We start from the raw sequence: 24,547 nt of genomic DNA, 5'->3' as shown, positions 1-24,547 counted from the left end.
TGCCCATACTTGGTGTTTGCACGAGCACTGCATGTGCTGGCTGCATGCTGGCCTGGCTAATGCCTTGGCTTTTGTCTTCCTCCTGGAGGAGGGGGAACTTGTCCACGTGCTGGGACAAGATTCAGTATCTGGGCATAATGTGCCTTCACCACAGGCTGGTCCTGGGATGGGGCTGGCCCTCACAGAGTCATTCTGCATGGCAGGGTGGGGCAACAGGTCCCAGTAGGTGCATTCGGAGGTTTCCAATCTAGCATGATGGCAGATGGGGGTCGGCCCTGTGGCAACGGGCTTCGGGGCCTGTGTGGATGGCCCTGGGGAAGAAGCCCAGCTGCGCAGACTGGCAGCTTCCCCTTTACTTGGCTCCCAGCTTTGGAGCACAGGCATGGACAGTGCTCAGGATTTCTCTGAGGTTTGCAGAGCACAGAGAGGCAGAAGTAGTGACTCCTCTCCAAGCTGACACACAGGTTGTGTCCATTTGTCAGTCTGCTGCTTAAGGCTAATGTGAATAGAATAGAATAGAATAGAATAGAATAGAATAGAATAGAATAGAATAGAATAGAATAGAATAGAATAGACCAGGTTGGAAGAGACCTTCAAGATCATTGTGTCCAACCCATCAACCAATCCAACCCACCTAAAAAACTAAACCAGGGCACCAAGCACCCCATCAAGTCTCCTGAACACCTCCAATGATGGTGACTCTACCACCTCCCTGGGCAGCCCATTCCAATGGGCAATCACTCTCTCTGTATAGAATTTCTTCCTAATATCCAGCCTAAACCTCCCCTGGCGCAGCCTGAGACTGTGTCCTCTTGTTCTGGTGCTGGCTGCCTGGGAGAAGAGACCAACATCTGCCTGTCTACAACCTCCCTTAAGGTAGTTGTAGAGAGCAATAAGGTCACCCTTAAGTCTCCTTCTCTCCAGGCTAACCAACCCCAGCTCCCTCAGCCTCTCCCCATAGGGCTTGTGTTCCAAACCCCTCACCAACTGTTTAATCTTAGGCTGTTTAGCCTCAGGGAAAACCCCAGATGTTGTGTCCTCCAGCATCAGAATCACCTCACCCTCGATCTCCAGTGCCCCATAGCTGTTTTCCAAGGGCAGCAGGGAAGGTGAGGGGAGGCAAGGAGGTTTTACTTTGTGTCTTTTGAGAGGAACCTGCTTATTCTGGTTCACCTCTTTCCTCCTATGGTTCATTTCTTTCCTCCTCTGGTTCACCTCTTTCCTCCTCTGGTTCATCTCTTTTCTACATTCCCTTACATCTCTAATATTAGCAACCTTGTCTTTCAGTCTGGCCACCAGGTTAAGCAGATAGTCGATCTGCTCACACCTAATGCAAGTGTTACCCCCACTACCCTGCATCGCAAGAGCCAGGCTCCAGGACTCTCTACAGACAGATACCTGGACATCTACCTGCTTGTGTTCTACCTCAGTCTGGGTCAACACTGATTTTTTTTAAGGAGTTTTTGCTGTGAGTTACAACCATGCCTGTCCCTGGCCACAGCACCTACTGGACAAAAAAATTAGAAAAAGTGTGGTGGTGCGTGAGAGCACGAGAGAATACGACAGAAGATGGGAAAGTTTCCCACCAAAATGGAAGCCCTGTGAGCCGCGGCAGTCCCTTTTAAAATTTGCCGCTGGTGACTTTGGGATCACAAGCCACAGGCATGTGGAAAGACGGCTCCTCCAATCCTCGCAGTGTGTCTAGGAATCTCTGTGGTCCTGGTGGTTCCCATAGCCTGCAAAGGAGAGCAGTGGATGCCCCCCGGAGGCTGCTGGTCTCAGCGCAGTTCCGAGAGAGCTTCCCACCCCGGCAACTGGGCAGATCTTACTCTCAGGGGTCCTCTTGAGACACAGTGGGTTGTTCCGTCTGGTGAGACTGGCAGTGCAACGCCGGAGCTTCTCAGGCTCAGCGAAGGTCCGTCCTCTGGAGATACTCTCAGGGCTGAAGCTCAACAGGCCTGCCTGGATGCTGGCTCCTGCTCATTGTGCAGAAGCTGCTAGTTTGTTTGCATATAGGAGAGAGAAGACTTAATAGCAATGAGCTTAATGGCAGAGGCTAAGGCACGAGCTTAGGCTCAGGCAAGGAGAGGGAACAACGTGAGAGGCAACGTGTTTACAAATTGGGGTAATACTAACAGGTTTCTCAAGGCGAGATTTGGCCTGTGGGCACTCTCGTAAACAGCTGGCTTCAGCCTATAGAAAGCATGAATTACACCCATGCTTGGTATTAGCACCAGCATTCCATGCAATGGGTCCATTCTGCCTGGCTAATGCCTTGGCCTTTGTTTCCCTTCATGTAAAGAGGAGAAACTTGTCCATGTGCTGGGACAAGTTTCAGTATCTGGGCATAATGTGCCTTCACCACGGAAAGCCATATTCTTTCACTGAGAGACCCTTCTTTTTGGACATGTGTGGCAGTTTAAGGCTAGGTGCCTTTAAGAAAACACAAAGTTGTCGACCTCTAGAGGGGCCAGAGTGTCCAGGAGGTAGACCAGAGTATGTATTTCATACCTATGAGTCCTGCATCCCTATAAAATTGGCTGCAGATTCAGTTTTTCTTCCATTTTCCCTCCTTCTCTCCTCCAGGGAAGGATGCCCAGATTCTTATCTCACTTGGCAGGTGAGTGCCAAAGTCTTCTTTGGAAATGCTGACATCTAGGCATGGAGCAGCTTTATTAGGGCCTGGAGCTGCCAACCCAAATTTTGTGCTGCATCACAGTGTTGTAGTATGGAGGGAAGAGAGGCTTGTTAGGGAGGGGGCATGAAGGCTTGTGTTTGTTAGACTGGTTTAAAAAGAGGTTTGTGTAAACCTTTGCTTAAATGAGCTTCTGTGTTAAGCCCAGACTATGGGCTCAGACTGTGGATGAGAGGGCCAAGGAACAGTCATCTGGGGAGATGCCTAAGGACAAGCAGTCCCCACCAACTATAACAACCAGCTTCACAAAGAAAAAGAGAAGGTTTATAGTTGTTGGGGACTATCTCCTGAGGGGTACTGAGGGACCCATATGTCATCCTGACCAATCCCACAGGGAGGTCTGCTCCCTACCTGGGGCCCGGGTAAGGGCCATCACCAAGAGACTCCCTAAGCTGATACAGCCCTCTGACTATTACCCATTGCTGGTGATCTAAGCTGGCAGTGATGAAATTGACAAGAAGGGCACCAGGACAATCAAAAAGGAATTCAAAGCCCTCAGACAATTGACTGATGGGGCAGGAGCTCAAGTGGTGTTCTGCTCAGTTCCCTCAGTAGCAGGGGTGTACACTGAAAGGAACATGAGAACCCACAGCATCAATTGGCTCAGGGGATAGTGCCAGCAACAGGATTTTGGGTCCTCTGATCATAGGGCAACTTGTACTGCATCCAACCGGCTGGATCTTGATGGGGTGCGTTTATCTAGAAAGGCCAAGAAAGTTTTAGCACTGGAGTTGGCAGGGCTCATTAGGGGGGCTTTAAACTAGGTCTGAAGTGGGTGGATGAGGAAACCAGTCTCTCTGGAAAGGAGTGATTGGGACACAAATTAGGGTCAATTGAGAAGTCGAGAGCCCATCTGAAGTGCACATACACCAATGCACACGGTATGGGTAACAAGCAAGAAGAACTGGAAGTCCTGGTACACCAGGAGGACTATGATATTGTAGCCATTTCAGAAATATGGTGGGACAATACACATAATTGGAGTGCTACACGGAAGGGTTACAGGCTCTTTAGGAGAGACGGGGAGGGAGAAGAGGAGAAGGGGTGTCTCTGTATATTTGTCGAGGGTTGAAGGAAAAGGCCAGGCCTTCTCCCCTCCCTGTAAAGTGAAGGGAAGAAAATTGAAAGGAAAAAACAAAACACACAGCCAGATTAGCAAAGGGATTGTGTGCTGTATTTACAAAGCAGTTCAGGAAGATGCAGGGGAATATATACACAATTTACAGTATTTACAATATATACAGAAATATACAACAAAGTAACACAGAAATGAGATTTCCCTCCTCTGCCAAGGAGGGTTCCCCACCCCTGTACCCCCTTCTCTTCCCCTTTTCCCCAGAGAGGGTTATAAAGAGAGAGAAAAAAAAAGAGCAGTTGTTAATTGGAAAGCAGTTAGTACAGGCCTTGCAGTTTATCAGTTTCAAGGTCAGTCTGGCCGAAAGCCCAGAAAGCTGCAAGCTGCCGCAAGGAAGAAAAAGAAGTGCTGGACTGACCAGAATACTCTGCTGTACTCTCAAGTTCAAAGGTGCTTTCTACCAATCTACCAATGAAATTAGTTTAGATCTGTCCTTCGTTTATAAACATGCAGCCACAATGTCCCCTTTCTTAAAGGGACAGCCTCAAACGGTCACAGTCCACCCCTTCTAAACAACTTCATTGGCTGTTCATAATGTCCATCCAATCCAAGACAATATTCACAGTTTGTGAGTAAAGTTCATAGTCCATTCCGACTATACTGAGATGTAGATGATTCAAAAGTCCAAGAAAATCAGAAAATGAGAAAAATGGAAAACAGTTTAATTCTTCGCCGACGAAGCGAAGAAAAGGGAAACAGGGATTCTTAGGGTCTCTTAGTTGACTCAGGGCTCTCAGGGTTCTCAGGGTTCGTGCACTGTATATTCCTCATGGATTCTTCCTTTGGGCACGATGTATCTCTACAACACTCTGAAATTAAACTCTCTCAGGTAAAGTTAAGTTTCTTTGTGGAATACACTGAATTTCACTATACTCTTGCATTACCCAGTAAGTGTGACCCGGACCTTCAGCTGAAACCACCCCTCGGACAGGTTTAGCCTCTCCTGAGGGAGAAAATACCCAAACGGTTTACCTAACAGATTCTTTTCTCTAACCACAGGAACTCTATCACCTTCTACTTCCTGTAGCAGATCTGACTGTGCAGGTCCAGATCAGTTCACTGAACCTCTACTATTTACCAGCCAGGTTGCTTGTGCTAAATGTTTTTCCCAGTTTTTCAAAGATCCACCTCCCATGGCTTTAAGAGTGGTCTTCAACAAACCATTGTAGTGTTCACACAGTATCACACAGTATCACAGTATCACCCAGGTTGGAAAGGACCCCGAGGATCATCGAGTCCAACCTGACACCGCAGACCCCATGACTAGACCATGGCACCAAGTGCCACGTCCAATCTCCCCTTGAACGCCTCCAGGGTCGATGACTCAACCACCTCCCTGGGCAACCCATTCCAATGCCGAATGACTCGCTCGGTGAAGAACTTCCTCCTCACCTCGAGTCTGAACCTCCCCTGGCGCAGCTTGAGACTGTGTCCCCTTGTTCTGGTGCTGGTTGCCTGGGAGAAGAGACCAACTCCCTCCTGGCTACAACCACCCTTCAGGTAGTTGTAGAGGGCAATAAGGTCACCCCTGAGCCTCCTCTTCTCCAGGCTAAACAATCCCAGCTCCCTCAGCCTCTCCTCATAGGGCTTGTGCTCAAGGCCTCTCACCAGCCTTGTTGCCCTTCTCTGGACACGCTCAAGTGTTTCAATGTCCTTCTTAAACTGAGGAGCCCAGAACTGGACACAGTACTCAAGGTGCGGCCTAACCAGAGCAGAGTACAGGGGCACTATGACCTCCCTGCTCCTGCTGGCCACACTATTCCTAATGCAGGCCAGAATGCTATTGGCCCTCCTGGCCACCTGAGCACACTGCTGGCTCATATTCAGGTGGCTGTCGATCAGCACACCCAGGTCCCTCTCTGTCTGGGAGCTCTCCAGCCACTCCGACCCCAGCCTATAGCTCTGCATGGGATTGCCGTAGCCAAAGTGCAGCACTCGGCACTTGGACTTGTTGAAAGCCATCCCATTGGACTCTGCCCATCTTTCCAGTCGGTCGAGGTCCCTCTGCAGAGCCTTTCTACCCTCTAATTGACTAACATCTGCCCCTAACTTTGTGTCATCTGCAAACTTGCTGATGACTGACTCTACCCCTTCATCCAGATCATCAACGAATATGTTGAAGAGGACAGGGCCCAGCACTGATCCCTGGGGGACACCACTGGTAAATAAAGCTGCTCTGCTACGTACGAAACCCTGACCCAGAATCAGGTCGTCTACGAATGATTTAGCACCGAGTGCCCCACGACCATGAGTTCCGGAACGGGGGAGAGGCGGCGCCCCATCCGTCCGCCCCTCCGGTTCCCGACTGAACGAACGGCATTCCCCACCGGGCCCCGCCCCACGCGGGACGGGACGGCCGGCTATCGCAAGCCCACCGAGGCTCCGGCGGCGCTGCGGTATCGCTACGTCTAGGCGGGATTCTGACTTAGAGGCGTTCAGTCATAAGCCCGCAGATGGTAGCCTCGCGCCAGTGGCGCCAGTGGCCAGTGGTTCAATCTTCCGTGAAGCTGGTGCATAGTAAGGAATATGGAATATCCACTCAATGCCGTGCTCTTTTGCCCAATTCTTTACAAGGTTGTTCTTGAAATGAGTCCTGTTGTCTGACTCAATCCTCTCTGGAGTTCCGTGTCTCCACAGGATCTGTCTCTACAGACCGAGAATGGTGTTGCGTGCAGTTGCATGTGGAACTGGATAAGTTTCCAACCATCCAGTGTTTGCCTCTACCATGATAAGCACGTATTGCTTACCAGAATGAGAACGTGGTAGAGTGATGTAGTCAATCTGCCAAGCTTCACCATACTTGTACTTGGACCATCTGTCACCATACCACAAGGGCTTAATTTGTTTTGCCTGCTTAATAGCAGCACAAATGTCACAGTCATGGATGACTTGTGTGATAGCATCCATGGAAATGTCTATGGATCTGTCACAAGCCCATTGGTTTGTTGCATCTCTTCCTTGATGTCCTGACAAATCATGAGCCCACCGAGCTAAGAATATCTCACCTCAGTGTTTCCAGTTGAGATCAAGATTAGAGTCCATGTCTACTTGAGAAACTCTTGCAGCTAGATCTGCCTGACGGTTGTGTTGCTGTTCCTCAGTAGCTTTGCTCTTAGGAATGTGAGCATCGATGTGTCTCACTTTCACTGGAATTCTCTCGACTCGATCAGCAATGTCCTGCCACAGGTCAGCTGCCCAAATGTGTTTTCCTTTCCTCTGCCAACCACTCTTCTTCCAGTTCTTTAGCCAACCCCATAGAGCATTGGCTACCATCCATGAGTCGGTGTAGAGATAAAGCTTTGGCCATCTCTCACGTTCAGCCACATCGAGAACTAGCTGGACAGCTTTCACCTCTGTGAACTGACTGTATTCACCTTCTCCATCCTTCGCCTCTGCAACTCGGCGTGTTGGACTCCACACTGCAGACTTCCACCTTCGCTTGTTTCCAACAAGATGACAGGAACTGTTCGTGAACAAAGCATATTTCTTTTCATCATCAGAAAGGTCATTGTAAGGAGGAGCTTCCTCAGCATGAGTTACTCTCTCCTCTGGAGGTTTAGCACAGTTGGTGCCTTCAGGCCAACTTGATATCACCTCCACTAGACCAGGCCTTTCAAGATTTCCCATTCAAGCTCTCTGTGTTATCAGAGCCATCCACTTAGACCATGTTGAGTCTGTGGCATGATGTGGTGTGGAGCCTTTGCCTTTGAACATCCAATTCAAACCTGGTAATCTGGGAGCTAAGAGAAGTTGTGATTCAGTTCCAGTTACTTCAGAAGATGCTTTTACTCCTTCATAGGCAGCTAGAATTTCTTTCTCTGTTGGAGTGTAATTAGCCTCTGAACCTCTGGAACCTCGACTCCAGAAACCAAGAGGTCGTCCATGTGTCTCACCTGGAGCTTTTTGCCACAAGCACCAGGTTGGAACATTGTCACTTGCAGCCGTGTACAAAATGTTCTTAATGTCTGGACCATCTCGGACAGGTCCCAGACCCATTGCTTGAACTACCTCTTGCTTTATCTGGTCAAAGGCTGCTTGTTGTTCAGGTCCCCAGCGTAAATGGTTTCTCTTTCGGATCACATCATACAGAGGTTTCACAATCTGACTGTATCCAGGAATGTGCAGTCCCCAAAATCCCACTATCCCTAAGAAACGTAAGGTCTCTTGTTTGTTTGTGGGATTTGCCATGGTAGAGACTCTTTTTACCACATCCACTGGAATGTGTCAGCATCCATCCTGCCACCGCACTCCCAGAAACTGAATCTCTGTGGTAGGTCTTTCACCTTGTCTCGCTTGATGGCAAAACCTGCATTCAGAAGAACGTCAATGATTTTGTTACCTTTCTCGAAGACTTCCTTAGCAGTTTTACCCCAGACGATGATATCATCAATGAACTGGATGTGTTCCGGAGCACCGCCTTTCTCCAGAGCATCGTGGATCACTGCATGACAGATGCTTGAGCTGTGGATCCAGCCCATTGGCAGTCTGTTGAAAGTGTACTGGATTCCTCTCCAGGTGAAAGCAAACTGAGGCCTGCATTCCTCTGCTATGGGAATAGAGAAAAATGCATTAGCAATGTCTATGGTAGCATACCATTTGGCCTCTTTGGATTCCAGCTCATACTGTAGCTCCATCATGTCTGGTACTGCTGCACTCATAGGTGGTGTCACTTCATTTAGGGCTCGGTAGTCTACCGTCAGACACCAGTCTCCATTCTGCTTCTGCACAGGCCACACTGGACTGTTGAAAGGTGAATGAGTTTTGCTGACGACTTTCTGACTCTCCAACTGACAAATCAGATTCTGAATGGGCATCAAAGAGTCACGGTTGATTCTGTATTGTCTGTGATGCACAGTCTGAGAAGCAACTGGCAATTGAATGTCCTGTATCTTATGTTGTCCCACAACTGCAGAAAGCTCGGGTCTAGCAGACAGCTTCAATTTTTGTCCATCAATTTCTACAGAAGCTACTCCAAAAGACCATTTATAGCCTCTAGGGTCTTTGAAACGCCCTTCTCTCAGAAAATCAATTCCCAAAATCCAAGGTTCGTCAGGTCCGGTCACAACTGTATGCTTCCTCCGTTGTTTATGAGTTATATTAACCTCCACCTTACTTAACTCTTGAGATCCACTAGTGACTCCCAAAATAGTTATAGACTCTGATCCCTGATAATTTGATGGCATTATGGTGCACTGAGCTCCTGTGTCAACCAAGGCCCTGTACTTCCGAAATTGTGAAGTGCCAGGCCACTGGATGTACACATCCCAATAGATTCTGTTATCTCTGTTATCCCTCTCTTCCCCCTGGCGGGAGGCAGGGCACCCCTAGTTATGGGGAACATGCCCACATGTGCATTGCGCACAGTGTGCAGTGTTATAGCTTTGCATGTTATAACTGGAGCCACTGTTGGAGCTATTAGAGTTGTTCTGGGGAACTGTGGAAGTAACAGCTACCCTTCTGGTATTGCTACCTTGGGTTCTGCCACTTTGCAATTCCCTCAGTCTCCTGAGAAGATTAGAAGTTGGTTGGCCATCCCAGCAGTTCATGTTCTCACCAAACTGATCACGCAGAGTTATCCAAATAGTCCTATGTGACTGCCTTGGTGGTCTGTTTTGATTTGATCTGTTTTGGAATGACCTCCTTGGAGGACGTGTATTCCTCACAGATGAAACTTCTATCCACCTGGAGGAAGAATTAGAATTATCTTTCTGCGCCAATTGGTATATGGAATCTTTCAGATCCTTCATGCTACTCTCCATTTTTCCAGACAGAGTTTCAATGGCTGAAACCAAAGAAACACGTGTCATGCTATCCTCCAGTTGTCTCATTTGATCACTGAATTGGCCAACCGTAGGAGAAGCTCCACCATAACTTCTTGACACAATTTTGCTTGCCAAAATGTTTGCATAATTAGAAGGAGCAAGATTGATGATCTTTTTAGCAAGACCAATGCCTACAGGAATGTCATCAGGATTCAGAGTTTCATGTTCACCATAGAGTATCTCTCTAACAGCAAATTCTCTCAAGTGCTTAATTCCCTCATCTATGGTAGTCCAGGGTTTGGGATTCCATGGAAGGGACATACCCATGGAAGGGTATGTCAGGGCAACCACCATTAAAAGGCGTATCCACAGGTTAACCTTACCGAGAACCCTGCCTAGATGTCTATCTATTCCTTTATCCTTCAAGAGAGTTCCTAACTGAGCTGCTGACTTGTCTCCAACCATTAGATCTGGAGCACCTGTGTCATAACACCTACTAAGCCAAGTGAGAACTGGCTCCTTATCTGCCTTAGTGAAATCTTTACGGACATTTTGTAACTCCTCACGTGGTGACAAACATTCAGTAATATCATCCTCTTCCTCCTCTCCCTCAACTTGTTGACCTAATAATCCTGCTGCCGTTTTCTCAAGGATCTCTTTAAGCTGAGAACCACCTTTGCCAGCTCCTGTCCTAGCTGCATCTCTATCCTGCTTTGCTCTCACTAGATCAGCTAGATCTTTAAAACAAATCTTCTCTTCCTCCTCAGCAGGTTCTCTTCTAGTAGAGGGCCCCTCACCACGATCAGTCTCCTGCTCTTCTTCTCCATCAGCTCCTGGATCAGCTTTGGTCTTTCCACTTCTAGTCTTTAAAACAGCCACCTTAACTGGAGCTGTGTTTGAATTTACAGCTACCTTAATAGAAGCTGACAGGTCCTGAGATAAATCAGCTACTGGGACAGTGACTTCCAGTCCCACCGAGAGAGTGGGCGGAACTGACATTCCTCTGTTAATGGCCGACGGAGAAGGAGGAGGAGAAGGAGTAGGCGCCATGTTGATATCTGCTGCTGCCCCTGGCAGCTTGCCAAAATCAGCGGCAAAACCATTCAGAGCTGCTTTACCAATTAATTTTTTATCCCTCTTTTTAACTGACACAGATTCTCCACACTCCTCATCACTAGATGTCTCTGGGACTGACCCAGATCCCCGGCGTTTTCTCTTTGATCTAGTTTTAATAACAATACACGGTCTGGACACCTTTCTCTCCTGCCGCAGAGAAATCAGCAGATACACAATAATTATCACCAGCAGCAGAATTACACCCATAAAATGAATCACCTTTGGATCCCAGCCATCACCTAAAGTTACTCTCTCCTCTGGTGGAATCTTAAAGCCTTTTATCTCAATTGGGGGAGTGCTAGAGGTTTCATTTCTGTATCTCGCCGGCCATAAGAAATGAACACATTTTCCATACCATAATCTAACTCTATACATAAACCACAAATAAATTGTCCGCACCAAATATTTACCCACGTAATCCAAAATCAAACCCAAACAATATCTGTAAACCAGAGCCCCAAAAATTGAAAAAAATAAGTGTTCTAAAAACCACAGCACCCTCATGTTTGCTAATCCAGCTATAAAACACTAAAGAAATAAAGCAATAAATCAAACTAATTATCTGCCCCACGTTGGGCGCCAAGAAAAAAAAAATGTCGAGGGTTGAAGGAAAAGGCCGGGCCTTCTCCCCCCCGTAAAGTGAAGGGAAGAAAATTGAAAGGAAAAAAAAAACCACACAGCCGGATTAGCAAAGGGATTGTGTGCTGTATTTACAAAGCAGTTCAGGAAGATGCAGGGGAATATATACACAATTTACAGTATTTACAATATATACAGAAATATACAACAAAGTAACACAGAAATGAGATTTCCCTCCTCTGCCAAGGAGGGTTCCCCACCCCTGTACCCCCTTCTCTTCCCCTTTTCCCCAGAGAGGGTTATAAAGAGAGAGAAAAAAAAAAGAGCAGTTGTTAATTGGAAAGCAGTTAGTACAGGCCTTGCAGTTTATCAGTTTCAAGGTCAGTCTGGCCGAAAGCCCAGAAAGCTGCAAGCTGCCGCAAGGAAGAAAAAGAAGTGCCGGACTGCCCAGAATACTCTGTTGTACTCTCAAGTTCAAAGGTGCTTTCTACCAATCTACCAATGAAATTAGTTTAGATCTGTCTTTCGTTTATAAACATTCAGCCACAATGTCCCCTTTCTTAAAGGGGCAGCATCAAACAGTCACAATATTAGGGAGTCACTCTCTGCCACAGAACTTGAGGTGGAAGATGAAGGGATTGAGAGCCTGTTGGATAAAATCAGAGGGAGGCTTAACAAATCTGACATCCCGGTTGGAGTCTGTTATAGACCACATAATCAGGATGAGGAGGCAGATGAAATATTCCATAAGCAATTGGAGGCTGTCTCAAGATCATCAGATCTTGTCCTTGTAGGTGACTTTAACCTGTCAGACATCTTCTGGGAACTTAATTCAGCAGAGAGGAGGCAGTCCAGAAGATCCCTAGAGCGTAGCAAGAACAGATTCCTGATGCAGCTGTTAAGTGAGCCTACCAGGGGTCAGGCTCTGCTTGACCTGCTGTTCTCCAATAGAGAAGGGCTGGTGGGAGATGTGACAGTGGGAGGCTGTCTAGGGTTCAGTGATGACGAGATTGTGAAGTTTCCAATATGCAGGGAGATAGGGAGGAGCAGTAACAGAACCCTCACTATGGACTACCAGCGGGCAAGCTTCAACTTGATTAAGAAACTTACTTGGAAAGTTCCCTGGGTAGCAGCCCTTAAGAACTGAGGGGTCCAGGATGGTTGGACCTACTTCAAACAGGAGCTCTTGAAGGCACAGGAGCTGGCAGTTCCCATGTGCCAAAAGATGAGCCAGCAGGGAAGGCGACCGGCCTGGATGAGCAAACAGCTTCTGAAAGAATTAAATTAAAAACAGGATGTATCACCTTTGGAAGAAGGGGGAGGCTTCTCGTGATACATTTAAGGATGTTGTTTGATTATGCAGGAGAAAAATTAGAGAGGCAAAAGCCCAGTTAGAACTTAAGCTGGCCACTTCTATGAAAGATAAAAAGCATTTTTATAAATATATTAACCCTAAAAAGAGGGGCGAGAAGAACCTACTCTCTTTATTGGACCTGTAGGGTAACACTGTAACTAAAGATGAGGAAAAGGCTGAGCTTCTAAATACCTTCTTTGCCTCAGTTTTCAACAGTAAGGCAGGAGGAATTCAGGACAAGTGGCCTCCTGAGCTGGGTGATGGGGTTGGGGAGCAGTGTATTGCCCCAGAAATAGACGAGGAATTAGTTTGGGACTTGCTGAGCCACTTGGATACTGACAAGTCTATGGTATCGGACGGGATCCGTCCTAGGGTGTTGAGAGAGCTGGCAGATGAGCTGGCCAAGCCGCTCTCCATCATTTTCCTCCAGTCCTGGCTCACCGGAGAGGTGCCAGATGACTGGAAACTGGCCAATGTGATGAACCCCATCCACAAGAAGGGTCGGATAGAGTAACCTGGAAACTACATGCCAGTCAGCCTGACCTCAGTGCCAGGGAAAATGATGGAGCAGATTATCTTGGCGGCAGTAACTGCACACCTGAAGGATGGCCAAGGGCTCAGGTCTAGCCAACAGATTTAGGAAGGGGAGACCCTGCCTCTCCAACCTTATCTCCTTCTATGATCAGGTGACCCACCTGGTAGATGTGAGAAAGGCTGTGCATGTAGTGCTTGGTTACATGGGTTAGTTGATTAGGTGGTGTTGGATGATAGGTTGGACGCGATGATCTTGAAGGTCTCTTCCAACCTGGTTTATTCTGTTCTATTCTATTCTACCTGGAGTTCAGCAAGGCCTTTGACACTGTCCCCCACAGCAAACTGCTGGCCAAGCTGTCAGCTCGTGGCTTAGACAGCATCACTCTGTGCCAGGTTAGGAACTGGCTAGAGGGCTGAGCCCAGAGAATAGTGGTGAATGGTGCCACATCCAACTGGTGGCCAGTCACTAGTGGTGTCCCCCAGGGATCAGTTCTGGGCCACATCCTCTTTATGATTGTATTGGGTTGAACTGGGCTGGAGTTAATTCTCCTCACAGCATTGTTCTAGTGGTGTGGTTTTTGCAGCAGTAGTTGATAACACAGCAGTGTTTTGGCTACATCTGAATCCAGTATCCAGGCTGTGTCCTTTCAACTTTTCCCTGCCCCAAGAGTACATTGAGAGGTGGGATAAATCTTGGGAGGGGACACAGCTGAGCCAGCTGACTCAGACTGGCCAAAGAGGTATTCCATAACATATAATGCCAGCTCAGTCATAAGAAGGAAGTGAAAGAAGGAAGTGGGGGGATTTGTCCATGGCGTTCATCCTCCCAAGGAACCACCAAGCTTAGACAGCCCTGCTTCCCAAGACTGACCACTGTCCTGCTGATGGGAAATAGAGACTAACATCTCTCTCTCTGCTTTCTATTGCTTGCATGCGGTCTATTGCTGTTTGCTTATTAGTGTTATTAAATTGCTCCTATCTTATCCCTGGCTTCTGTTATATTTTCTTTCCCTTCTTCCCCTGTTCACTTAAGAGGGGGAGTGATAGAGCGGCTTGGTGGGTATCTGGCCTCCAGACCAGAGCCAAACCACCACAGTCCTTTTTGAAAAGTTTAAATAGAAGGCAGTGAACGTTTACAGAAAGCCAGAAATGCAGTGACAAAGAGAGATCCCAAAGCAAACCCAGAGACATCCCATCCCCGCCCGAGGGTACACCCAAGATCCCCAGGGCTCCTTCTTCCCCCTCCCACTGCTAGGCTAGTCTCAGCTGGCCAGATCTGAGACTGCCCATCCCCCCATGGCCTTGGGCCTAGCCAGGCCTAAAGCCAGGAGACATCTCCCCCAGTTATCGGCTGATGGAGGAGGAAGAAAAGAGGAAGTGATAGACCCTGCACTGGATCTTATAGTGGTGCAAAGAATTGTGGTAAGAAATACCTAATTTCCTGTGTCCACCCCTCTGGGCTGGATTTCTGGACACAGGAAGTAAACACAGCAGGGGGCACCCAGCTCAAACTGCAACAAATATCTTCATTGATGATCTGGATGAGGGAATTGAGTCAGTCATTGGCAAATTTGCAGATGACACCAAGTTGGGAGCAGATGTTGATCTATTAGAAGGTAGGAGGGCTCTGCAGACAGACATCAACAGACTGAACAGATGGGCAGAGTCCAACAGGATGATAATCAACAAATCCAAGTGCCAGGTACTGCACTTTGGCCACAATAACCCCATGCAGAGTGACAGGCTGTGGTTGGAGTAGCTGGTGAGCTGCCAAACAGAGAGGGATCATGGGGTGCTGACTACATTCGGCTGAACATGAGCCAGCAGTGTGCCCACGTGGCCAAGAAGGCCTATGGCATCTTGGACTGCATCAAGAATAGTGTGGCCAGCAGGAACAGGGAAGACATTGTGTCCCTGTATTCAGCACTGGTTAGGCCACACCTTGAGTCCTGTGTCCAGTTCTGGGCCCCTCAGTTTAAGAAGGACATTGAGACACTTGAATATGTCCAGAGAAGGGCAACAAGGCTGGTGAGAGGCCTTGAGCACAAGCCCTATGAGGAGAGTCTGAGGGAGCTGGGATTGTTTAGCCTGGAGAAGAGGAGACTCAGGGGAGATCTTATTGCTGTCTACAACTACCTGAAGGGAGGTTGTAGCCAGGAAGGGGTTGGTCTCTTCTCCCAGGCAACCAGCACCAGAACAAGGGGGGACAGTCTCAAGCTGCACCAGGGGAAGTTTAGGCTCAAAGTGAGGAGAAAGTTATTCACTGAGAGAGTCGTTAGCCTTTGGAATGGGCTGCCCAGGGAGGTGGTGGAGTCACCATCCCTGGCGGTGTTCAAGAGGGGATTGGACGTGGCACTTGGTGCCATGGTTTAGTCATGAGGTCTATGCTGACAGGTTGGATTTGATGATCTTTGAGATCTCTTCCAACCTTGGTGATTATGTGATTCTGTGATTTTGTGTATTTTATAGGCTTTGTATTATTTTATATAGTTGTGAATAGTATTTCTGTTTAACCTTCCCAATCTTATCCAATCCTTTGTTGAGCGATTTTCTTTTGCCCCTGTGGAAGAGGTAAAAGCAATCTGTCTTGCTCTAAACTGTGACAACATGAAATGACTTATGTTTTGTGCATTAAACGGGGATCAGAGTAAAGCTAACCCACGATTGGAGAAATTCAAAAAGGAAAGCAAAGTTCTATTTTCCCAATGCTCCCTTGAGACTGATTCTAAAATTATAGTAACTCTTGTGGGATGTGAAACCAAAAAATTTAGAGATCTGTTGAAATGGCTGTATAAATAAGACATATGACTGATAGACTTACTACTAAATCCTGTATTAATATGGTTTGAACTGGAAGTTTTGAGAAGGTTGAGTGTGTTCTATGTGAAACTGGAATGTCATACAACTAATCATGTGCTATATGATTTCTGAAAATAAGGCTTTCCCAAAATTACATGGGGTCAAAAGGTATACTGTGTGACAGATGGAGCAATTACATATAAATTGGAAAGAAATTACATCAGCTTAAGCAGTAGTTGATACTTTTTGCAGCCATTAGAAGCTTCAGAATTAATACCTAGATTGGCCAATAAAAATACTTCTGGATTTCAGTGTTGTGCTAGAACGCCCCTGCTATGTGCCCTTCTTTCCTCTCTATTGTTGTTTCCAGGATTGTTGTTAAGATTAACATTTATGTTTCTTGTGCAGTGAGTGAACCCTTCTTAGACTGCAGAAAGGCCAATCCTTTAAAACAGTGATAGTGTTTGCTTGATGAATGGGAATCCAAATCTAAAACTGGCGCTTCTGTTATTTTCATATATATGGGTAATAAAAGTTCCCCGACACTGAATATCTGCAAAAGAATGTATAATTAAACTTTGGGAGGAAGGATAGCTTGGAGTAATTTTTTTTTTAAGTCAGAAAATAGAAGCACTAGCTAAGGAGATGGCTGAGTATGCTTATTTACTCTTGCTCCCATAAGCACAGGCTATGTATGTGTGTGTGTGCCTGTACACACCTCAAAAGTATTTTCAGAAAAAATATTGAGCACAAATTAAAATGTATTATTTACTAAATCTTCTACTAAATGTGTAAGTTATTTATTATGGTAAGTAATGGTTTTCAGTTAATTTCTGGTTATTTTTTCTTTTCTTTCTAAAGACCATAATATGAACTTTTGGACTGGCATTGACTCAACTCTGTTTCACCTTTGTTTACAGTTAGCTGTTTTAAATATGGTTTTGCTCATATGGGAAACAATGTTGAATTTTAAGGAGGTCTATATGTTTTGTTTTGGTGCATTTATGTTATGAAAGACTTAACGATAATTTTACTTGCATTGGTTCCCTCTAAAATTAAGGTTGTGTCTAATCCTTAATAAATCCTAATGAGGATTAATAAAATGTTAAATCACTGATGACAGTGACTAAAGGCATTATTTCTTGAAAGTTACAGAACGGAATGAAATAAATTGCATTTCTCGTGTAGAAACCATAATTTGGTACATTTTTAATATACTTTTTTGTTTATTCTTTTTAATAGCGCATTAATTTTGCTTTTGGAGAAATTACTTTTAACTGAAGTACCTACATTGTCACAGAATACAACATATTTTTTCAAATATTTCCAATTTGTTCTTCTTGACATTTTATGTTTATGTGCAGTTTGCATCTTTTTTTTTCAATTTGAAATGTAACAGATTTTGACATTTTTGTTACATTTTTTTGTACTAGTGTTTTTTTTTTGTTGTTGTTGTTGTTGGGGTTTTTTTGAGAACCTGCTGGTTTTGAAATCTCTTTTTTTCCCTTTATTCTCCTCCTCACTATGATCCCAGGAGCCAACACAAAGAAAAGCGCAGATGATATAACCAGTAATGATCGTGGTGAAGATGAAGGTATTTTTTGTTTTGTTTTTTTTTTCCAAAGCTCGACCCTGATGCATGAACATAAACTTTTAAATTTTTATGATAATAATACTAATACTACTAATGATAATAATGATTGCTTTTATTTCAGTATTCTTTTTAGTCCCTTATTTGCAGAAGCACAACTCAGTGTGCCTTTTTATTTTCTTCTTTAGAAATTACTTTCATTGTTTTTCTTTTTTTAAATCCAAATCAGTGTATAGATGTCTTCAGTTTCTCTGTGACGTAGGTGTAAAGGTTATTCCTAAATGAGTGAAGTGAGTAACATAAACATTATATTAAACTATATACTTTCCCCCCTCTATTCTTTCTTAGGCTGAGAAAATTGAATTTAAAAATTTGCATGTGCTCTTTCCTCTCCTACACATTTTGTAAATTCACCTGTTTGAAATTCATGAAAAAACTTACATATATCCTTTCTTTCCCAGTGCACATGCTGTACATTGATACAGTTGCATTGGGGTTATGGCTTTGCTATTTTTATTTACTGTTTTTTCTTTTTCTCTTTTTCTTTTTTCTTTTTTTTTTTTCTTTTTTTCCCTCACAGGATGTGGTTTATTTTAGGACACAAAAAAGGAAGCTATTGATGTTGCTTTGTTGTTATTTCCTGTAATAAGATAGCCTCTGAAATAGATTAATTCTGACTGACCACTTTCCCATTGAAATCAGTGACACTCTTTAACTGACATCTTTCAGAGCTGGGTTTCCTTCCATGAAAGGAATTATTAAAGTTCACAATGAAGCACCCAAAAAATGTTTTGCAAGTAAATGTTTTTTTTTTTCTTGGCTTGGCAGAGCAGAGCTAGTTTGGGATGCACTAAAATAGAAAAAATATAATGAAGTCTTCCTATATTCTCATACTTTCATTTAATTAAAGCTACATGAACAGTTTATTTTACTTTATTATTTACCAAATCACATACATAAAAAAAAAAAAGTTTCAAATTAATTGAGAGGATTACAACCTTGGGTAATTTATTAGTCTGTTTTTGAAGCAAAGTGTTTTTTAATCCTCTCATGTTTGGCCAATCCGAAGTGTTATTCCATGTCTTCTTTCCTATTTTCTTCTGTCTAACATTGGTTCAAGTAACTTGAAAACATTTCTGCTCTCTTTTCTCCTTACATAATGAACACATATTGCAGTGAGGCCATTTACCTCCTCTTTTCCTGGGTGTTTAACTCAATTGTAACTACTCTATCCATATATAAAATACTGTCAAAACAATCTCTGGCCTTTGATTCATGCTGGTTGCCTTCTACTGTATCACCTCATTGCTGACTAAACTATTTTTAATAACGCAAAAATGATGTGCAGAATACTTCAAACTTATTTTGTTAATTTCTGAGTATCACCTTCCTGTTTCCGTGCAACATGTTATTTTTGAAAAATTACGTAATCATGATTTTCTGTACCAAATTTTGTACTTAAAGTAAAAGATAAGCAACATGCAAAATTAAAATTGCTTTAAAAAGAAAGATATTTGATTATGAATACATTAGCCTCCAGACCTCTCTAAAAATTATAAGCTAATTACCAAGGGCATCTACTTTAGATCAAAGTACATAAAGCATGGAGCTCATTTCCTTTGTTTTGAAGCTAATCATGTTCCTATTGAAGGGGAAGAGGAAACCTGCCATTGACTTAAGCAGTGAAAAATCCAACACTGAGGTAGAACTATGTAATAAGGAAAGATTAAATATAAGATATCATGACATGACACTTTTGAGAGAAAAGGGAAAGGTAGTTTAGTAATACAAATAATTATGTTCAATAATTGTTGGTTTCATGTTTTGAGGGTTGTCTGTGCCTTCACAGGAGACAAACATTCATATGCTTTGCTGAAAATGCAGAAAGTAAAATTTAAAACATCCACTAGGACATGATAGGTTTAATGGCTGCATTTCTCTTATGGTCACAACAACTAAAACAATGTCACAAAAAACCTTTTGTTCTGTGGCTCAAGTACAACACCTAAAATAGAAGTAAAGTATGCACATTTTTTAATATAAAGAAGGCACATTCTACAATAAGCCTTATAATCTGGTGGCTGGACAGCTGTACATTGGAGCTTGAACATAGGTCCCTTGCACTCAGATTACTTTTTTTTTTTATATTTAGAGTAGTGCATACACATGAGTAAAATACATGTGGGCCATAGGAATATGACCAGTCAAAATTTACGTTTAAATATGCTCAGATTAGTTCCACATACACAAAATACTATATGTTACCCCATTTCTGTTCACATTTTTATTATCTTAGGGTATTTCCTAAGAAACCTGAGGAGAGGGAAGAGTTTTGGGAGGCTTTCAAACCCAGGTCCTGTAGCTCTAGGTATTTTCCTTTTTCTTCCTTCTCTTTTCTGTTGTTCAATAATGCCTGTCCATCCCAAAAGAAACCACTCTTTTTCCCTGTTTTTTTTTTTAATCCTGATTGAAATAGTCTGACATTCTTCCGTCCCTTGTGTGTTGTGCTATATGATTGAATGAAGTGTCCTATTTCACATGCAGATGCACTAAATTACTTGTAAAAGGTGTGTTTATCTAATGGCATCTCACTGAACTGCCCTCTGCTTTTTAAAAGACCCAGTTTACCTATATGAAGGCAGTCAAGAGCCTTTCTGCATATGCAAAAGATCAGCCATATCATTAAGGAGGATTAATTCAAGTCTGTTCTTTGAGGCTTGTTTACAATGACAAGGAAAAGTACAAAGAAACATCATTTGATTTAAATACAAAAAATCTGGGCCAGGAATTCACGTAAATTCTTTCTTTGTTAACTTTCAAGCTCTTTGAAAGAAGGAACAGTTTTATATGTTTACTTCTATAAGAACAATTTGATATTCTGATACTACCTTTTACTGAACTATTGGAAACATAATTTCAACCAATTATGTCTTAGTGAGGAATAAGAAAGTAAGGATCATTATTGTAATTTTATTATTAGATATACAGATACTTATAAATTGGAAAAGATATGTATCACAATACTCAAAGAATGATCCTGAACTGTGTAAGCTGGTTCATTAAAGTAGTGGTGGTAACATTGAAAATGTAGGAAATAATTAATATTTTTAGCACTGTTATAAATTTCTAATGCCATATTTACTTATTTGTTATTACTTTATTATGTTCTCCTTACTCAAATTTTTTCAGACATTCATGATCAGAACACCAAGAAACCTGTTATGGTCTACATCCATGGTGGATCTTACATGGAGGGTACTGGCAATATGATTGATGGCAGCATTCTAGCAAGTTATGGAAATGTCATTGTTGTCACTCTCAATTACAGGCTGGGGGTTTTAGGTAAGTGACTCTTTTCTTCATCATCACTTGCATAGAAATATTTGGCTGTTTAATTTATCTACTGATTAGTCATAGATCCTTGGGCCAGCTAGGCAGCTGCCTTCACCTTAGAAAAATAACACTGGATATTTATAGTAATCTTAGTGCTAGTTTATGTTTTGTCATCAGATGATATTTGCTCTTGGCTCAGTTTCAAAACAGTAATTATAGCAAAAAGGGAAAATGTTACTGTTTATATTTATTATTTTTGTGTGCAAACTGGTTTTTAGGACAGAGGATGTATTGGTAATACACACAAAACAAACCAGGCTATGCTCACCTATGGAATTCATGTTACAGGTAATATGAAGCAAAGGGATTTCAAGGAGTTGTGTAAAATTATCTTCCTAAAATCATGAATTGTAATATTGAGATGAATTAATAATTCTGTATTTCAAACAACAGGGGCTGCATCTTCTTGACATTATAAATATTCCTCTGTCAGCATTAGATTGAGTAATAAAATAACCTTACATCCACGACAATAAACCAAAAATCGGCCTTCTCAGTGATTCCAGCTCCTGGATGTTTGCGTGTACCAAATGAAGGTTTCTTAATTGAACTTCTACTTTTCTATAAAAAAATTAAACTAAAAGGTTGCTCAGAAGAGCAGACTTTAGAAAGTTTTTTATCTTAATGATAAAAAAAACACATAGTCAATATAAGAAAATCTGTGTAGTTATAGTCCATATATATAAGAATAGCATATAGACTACTCAAAAGCCTGTTTTTCCATGATTTTGGATACACAAGGTAAGGTGTAGTCACTCGGTGTGCTTATTAAATTAGAATGGTTTTTACAAAGATTTTAATTTTGTTTTTCTTGATAGCAAGGCTGATCTGTATTCTTGGCATGTACTGTTTTGGAACACAGGAAATTTCTTTTGCTGAGTTATTTATTAACATGGTTAATGCATACAACAATCTTCTATCTCACTGGAATATGCCGATTTTTTATTTGGCCCTGATTTTGACTTTTTTAAATACAAAAGAGCTTTTCTTCTACTGTAGAGTCAGACTTAAACATGAAGCCAGGGACTAAAAGGAAAAGGTATTTTGGTGTTTTTATACATGCAATCTTGGTACTCAGAAACATTCTCCCCAACCTCCCCCACCAAATAAAATAAAAAAAAAAAAAAGAAATTACAACTATAAGTGATGAACTCAAGACTCTTAAAAACAATCAAACCACAGTTGTTGTTGCCAAAGTGTATACCCAAGAATTGGTTATAGTTATTTATCTGTAAAAAAGGTTATTTCAGGGTCACTTTTTTTTTTTTTTTTAATTAATATTGTTGAAGGATACAGATGTTTATAAGTACTTTAAAATGTTTTGCTGTCCATCCGCTTCATATGAATCTAAAGGAAAAAATGCAGTATTTGCACTAATGAACTCCTATTTTATGTTTTTATATTGATAACAAACAAGGGAGAAAAAGACAAAATTATATATTTTTTATATTGTGGCATTTAGGAAAAATGGCACAATACAAGAGCGTTAATGTAAGAAACTGAAAAGTTTCTTATGAGGATTTTAAATGGATTAAGAAAAATGCAGTTTTATATTTGACATTAAACACTGCCTCTTAACAGTGCCAAAGGTAACTTTTTAGACATTATGAAGTTCACGTTTTCTTATAGAAAGTACATGTTTGCATTAGAAAAGTAGATATTCAGAATATATGTATCACACTTTAAAATATCAGAGGAATTTTTGGGTTTTTTTGTGTGAGTATTTCTGGTTTTAATTCCTGAGTGAAATGTAAATGTGATCCATGAGAATTCATTAGGTTCTGCCTAGACATTGGAAGATATTAGGTGAATTCCATGTATTTTTCATTTGCTTCAGAAGTAAAAAAAAAATGAAAGAGAATACACACATTTCTTCAGGTAAACAACCATACGGAAAATAAACATGATTATTCCTAAAAGTTAAAAAAGTAGTACAATTATTCTGGCATACTATTTGAAGATTAACAGTATTTGGGGTATATTTTTTCAAGTCTGGATTGCCTTCCTTTTGAAAAACATTTTTGTAGATCTGGTATGTTCCATTTACATTTGATTTGTAAGTTTATATATAAGAGAACAGACAAAAACTTGATTGTAATGCTACAGTTGTGTTATTCTATCATTATTATTAGACCTTGTGATGGAGGAATACTAGTTGAATTCATTACAATGATGAGTTAATCTAGACTCTGTGTGTGTGTGTGTGTGTGTATATATTTCCTTCCTCTGGAAAATTATCACTTTAATAGACCTGAATACTGGATGTTAGCTATAAACGTTAATTGTGTTCTTAAGGCATATTCAATTGTTTTCCCTTTGGTCTATATTTGTGTCATTAACAGCAGTAGACAGAAAATCTGTTAGGACTGCATAGATAATCACTGGATAATATTAGCCAGACAAATCATATAACAGTTTCAGTTTAAAGGTCATCCAATCCAACACCCATGGCATGAGAAGGGACATCACCAGGTTGCTCAAAGCTCCATCCAATCTCACCTTGAATGCTTTCAGTGATGGGGCATGCAAAACTTCTCTGGGCAACCTGAGAACAATGAACAATTGTTGACTCTGGGCACCCTCAGAACACGAACAATTTCTTCCTTTTATCCAATCTAAATCTAATCTTTTTTCATTTTAAAACCACTGCTCCTTATCCTGTCACTACAGGCCTTGATAAAAAGTCTCTCTCCAAGCCCAAATGAAGTCTCTTCAGAGCCTTCTCTTCTCCAGGATTAACAACCAGCCTACCCTAGCCTTTCTTCCTAATAAAGGTGTTCCAGCCTTCTGTTCATTTTCATGACCATCCACTGGACCCAGTCCAACACATTGCCAAGGGTTGGGGGAAAGGCTGGGCCTTCTCCCCGCCCTGTAAAGTGAAGGGAAGAAAATTGAAAGGGAAAAAAAAAAAACCCACACAGCCGGATTAGCAAAGGAGTGTGTGCTATATATTTACAAAGCAGTTTAGGGAACGCAGGGAAATATATACAGAATTTACAGTATTTACAATATATACAGAAATATACAACAGAGTGACACAGAAATGAGATTTCCCTCCTCTCATGAGGAGGGCTCCCCACCCCTGTATCCCCCTTCTCTCCCCTTTTCCCCAGAGAGGGTTAGAAAGAGAGAAAGAGAGAAAATGTTAATTAAAAATGGTTAGGTGGTTATGTGTTAGAAGAGGCCTTATCTTATCGGTCAGTCTGGCCGAAAACCCAGAAAGCTGTGAGCTGCAAGCCACCGAAGGAGGGGAAGAAAAACTGAGATTAGTCCCACTGGGAATCAAAACTTAAGGCAGTGCTTCTGCCTCTCCACCAATGAAATTAGTTTAGACCTGCCCTTTGTTTATAAACATTCAGCCATAGTGTCCTTTGTTAAAGGCACCGCCTCAAGCAGTCACACACATCCATGTCTTTCTTGTACTGAGGATCCCAGAACTGGATACAGGACTCCAGATGAGGTCCTACAGGACTGGAGTAGAGTGGGAGGACCACTTCCATTGACCTGTTGACCACGCTTCTTTTGGTACAGCCCAGGATGTGATTTGTTTTCTAGGTTGCAAGTGCACATTGACAGCTCATGTCTAATT

General features: G+C 42.7%; 1 protein-coding gene across 3 annotated transcripts in view; it reads left to right on the top strand.

The window, feature by feature from the left end:
* NLGN4X (neuroligin 4 X-linked) overlaps positions 1 to 24,547 on the top strand; it is a 273,134-nt gene that overhangs the window by 148,850 nt on the left and 99,737 nt on the right. For 2 of the 3 annotated variants that reach the window (XM_068141670.1, XM_068141678.1), the window contains exons 4-5: positions 17,509 to 17,568; positions 20,755 to 20,907. In XM_068141670.1, coding sequence (XP_067997771.1) covers positions 17,509 to 17,568; positions 20,755 to 20,907 — 213 coding nt within the window. The remainder of the gene's footprint in view (positions 1 to 17,508; positions 17,569 to 20,754; positions 20,908 to 24,547) is intronic. The other variant, XM_068141686.1, reaches the window with a different exon arrangement.

Source organism: Melanerpes formicivorus, unplaced genomic scaffold (genome assembly GCF_026170545.1).
Source record: "Melanerpes formicivorus ecotype bairdi unplaced genomic scaffold, bMelFor1.0.p_v2 SCAF_1, whole genome shotgun sequence".
Lineage (NCBI taxonomy): Eukaryota > Metazoa > Chordata > Aves > Piciformes > Picidae > Melanerpes > Melanerpes formicivorus.
Note: the sequence above shows the minus strand (reverse complement) of the source record. Positions and strands in the feature narration are given on the sequence as shown.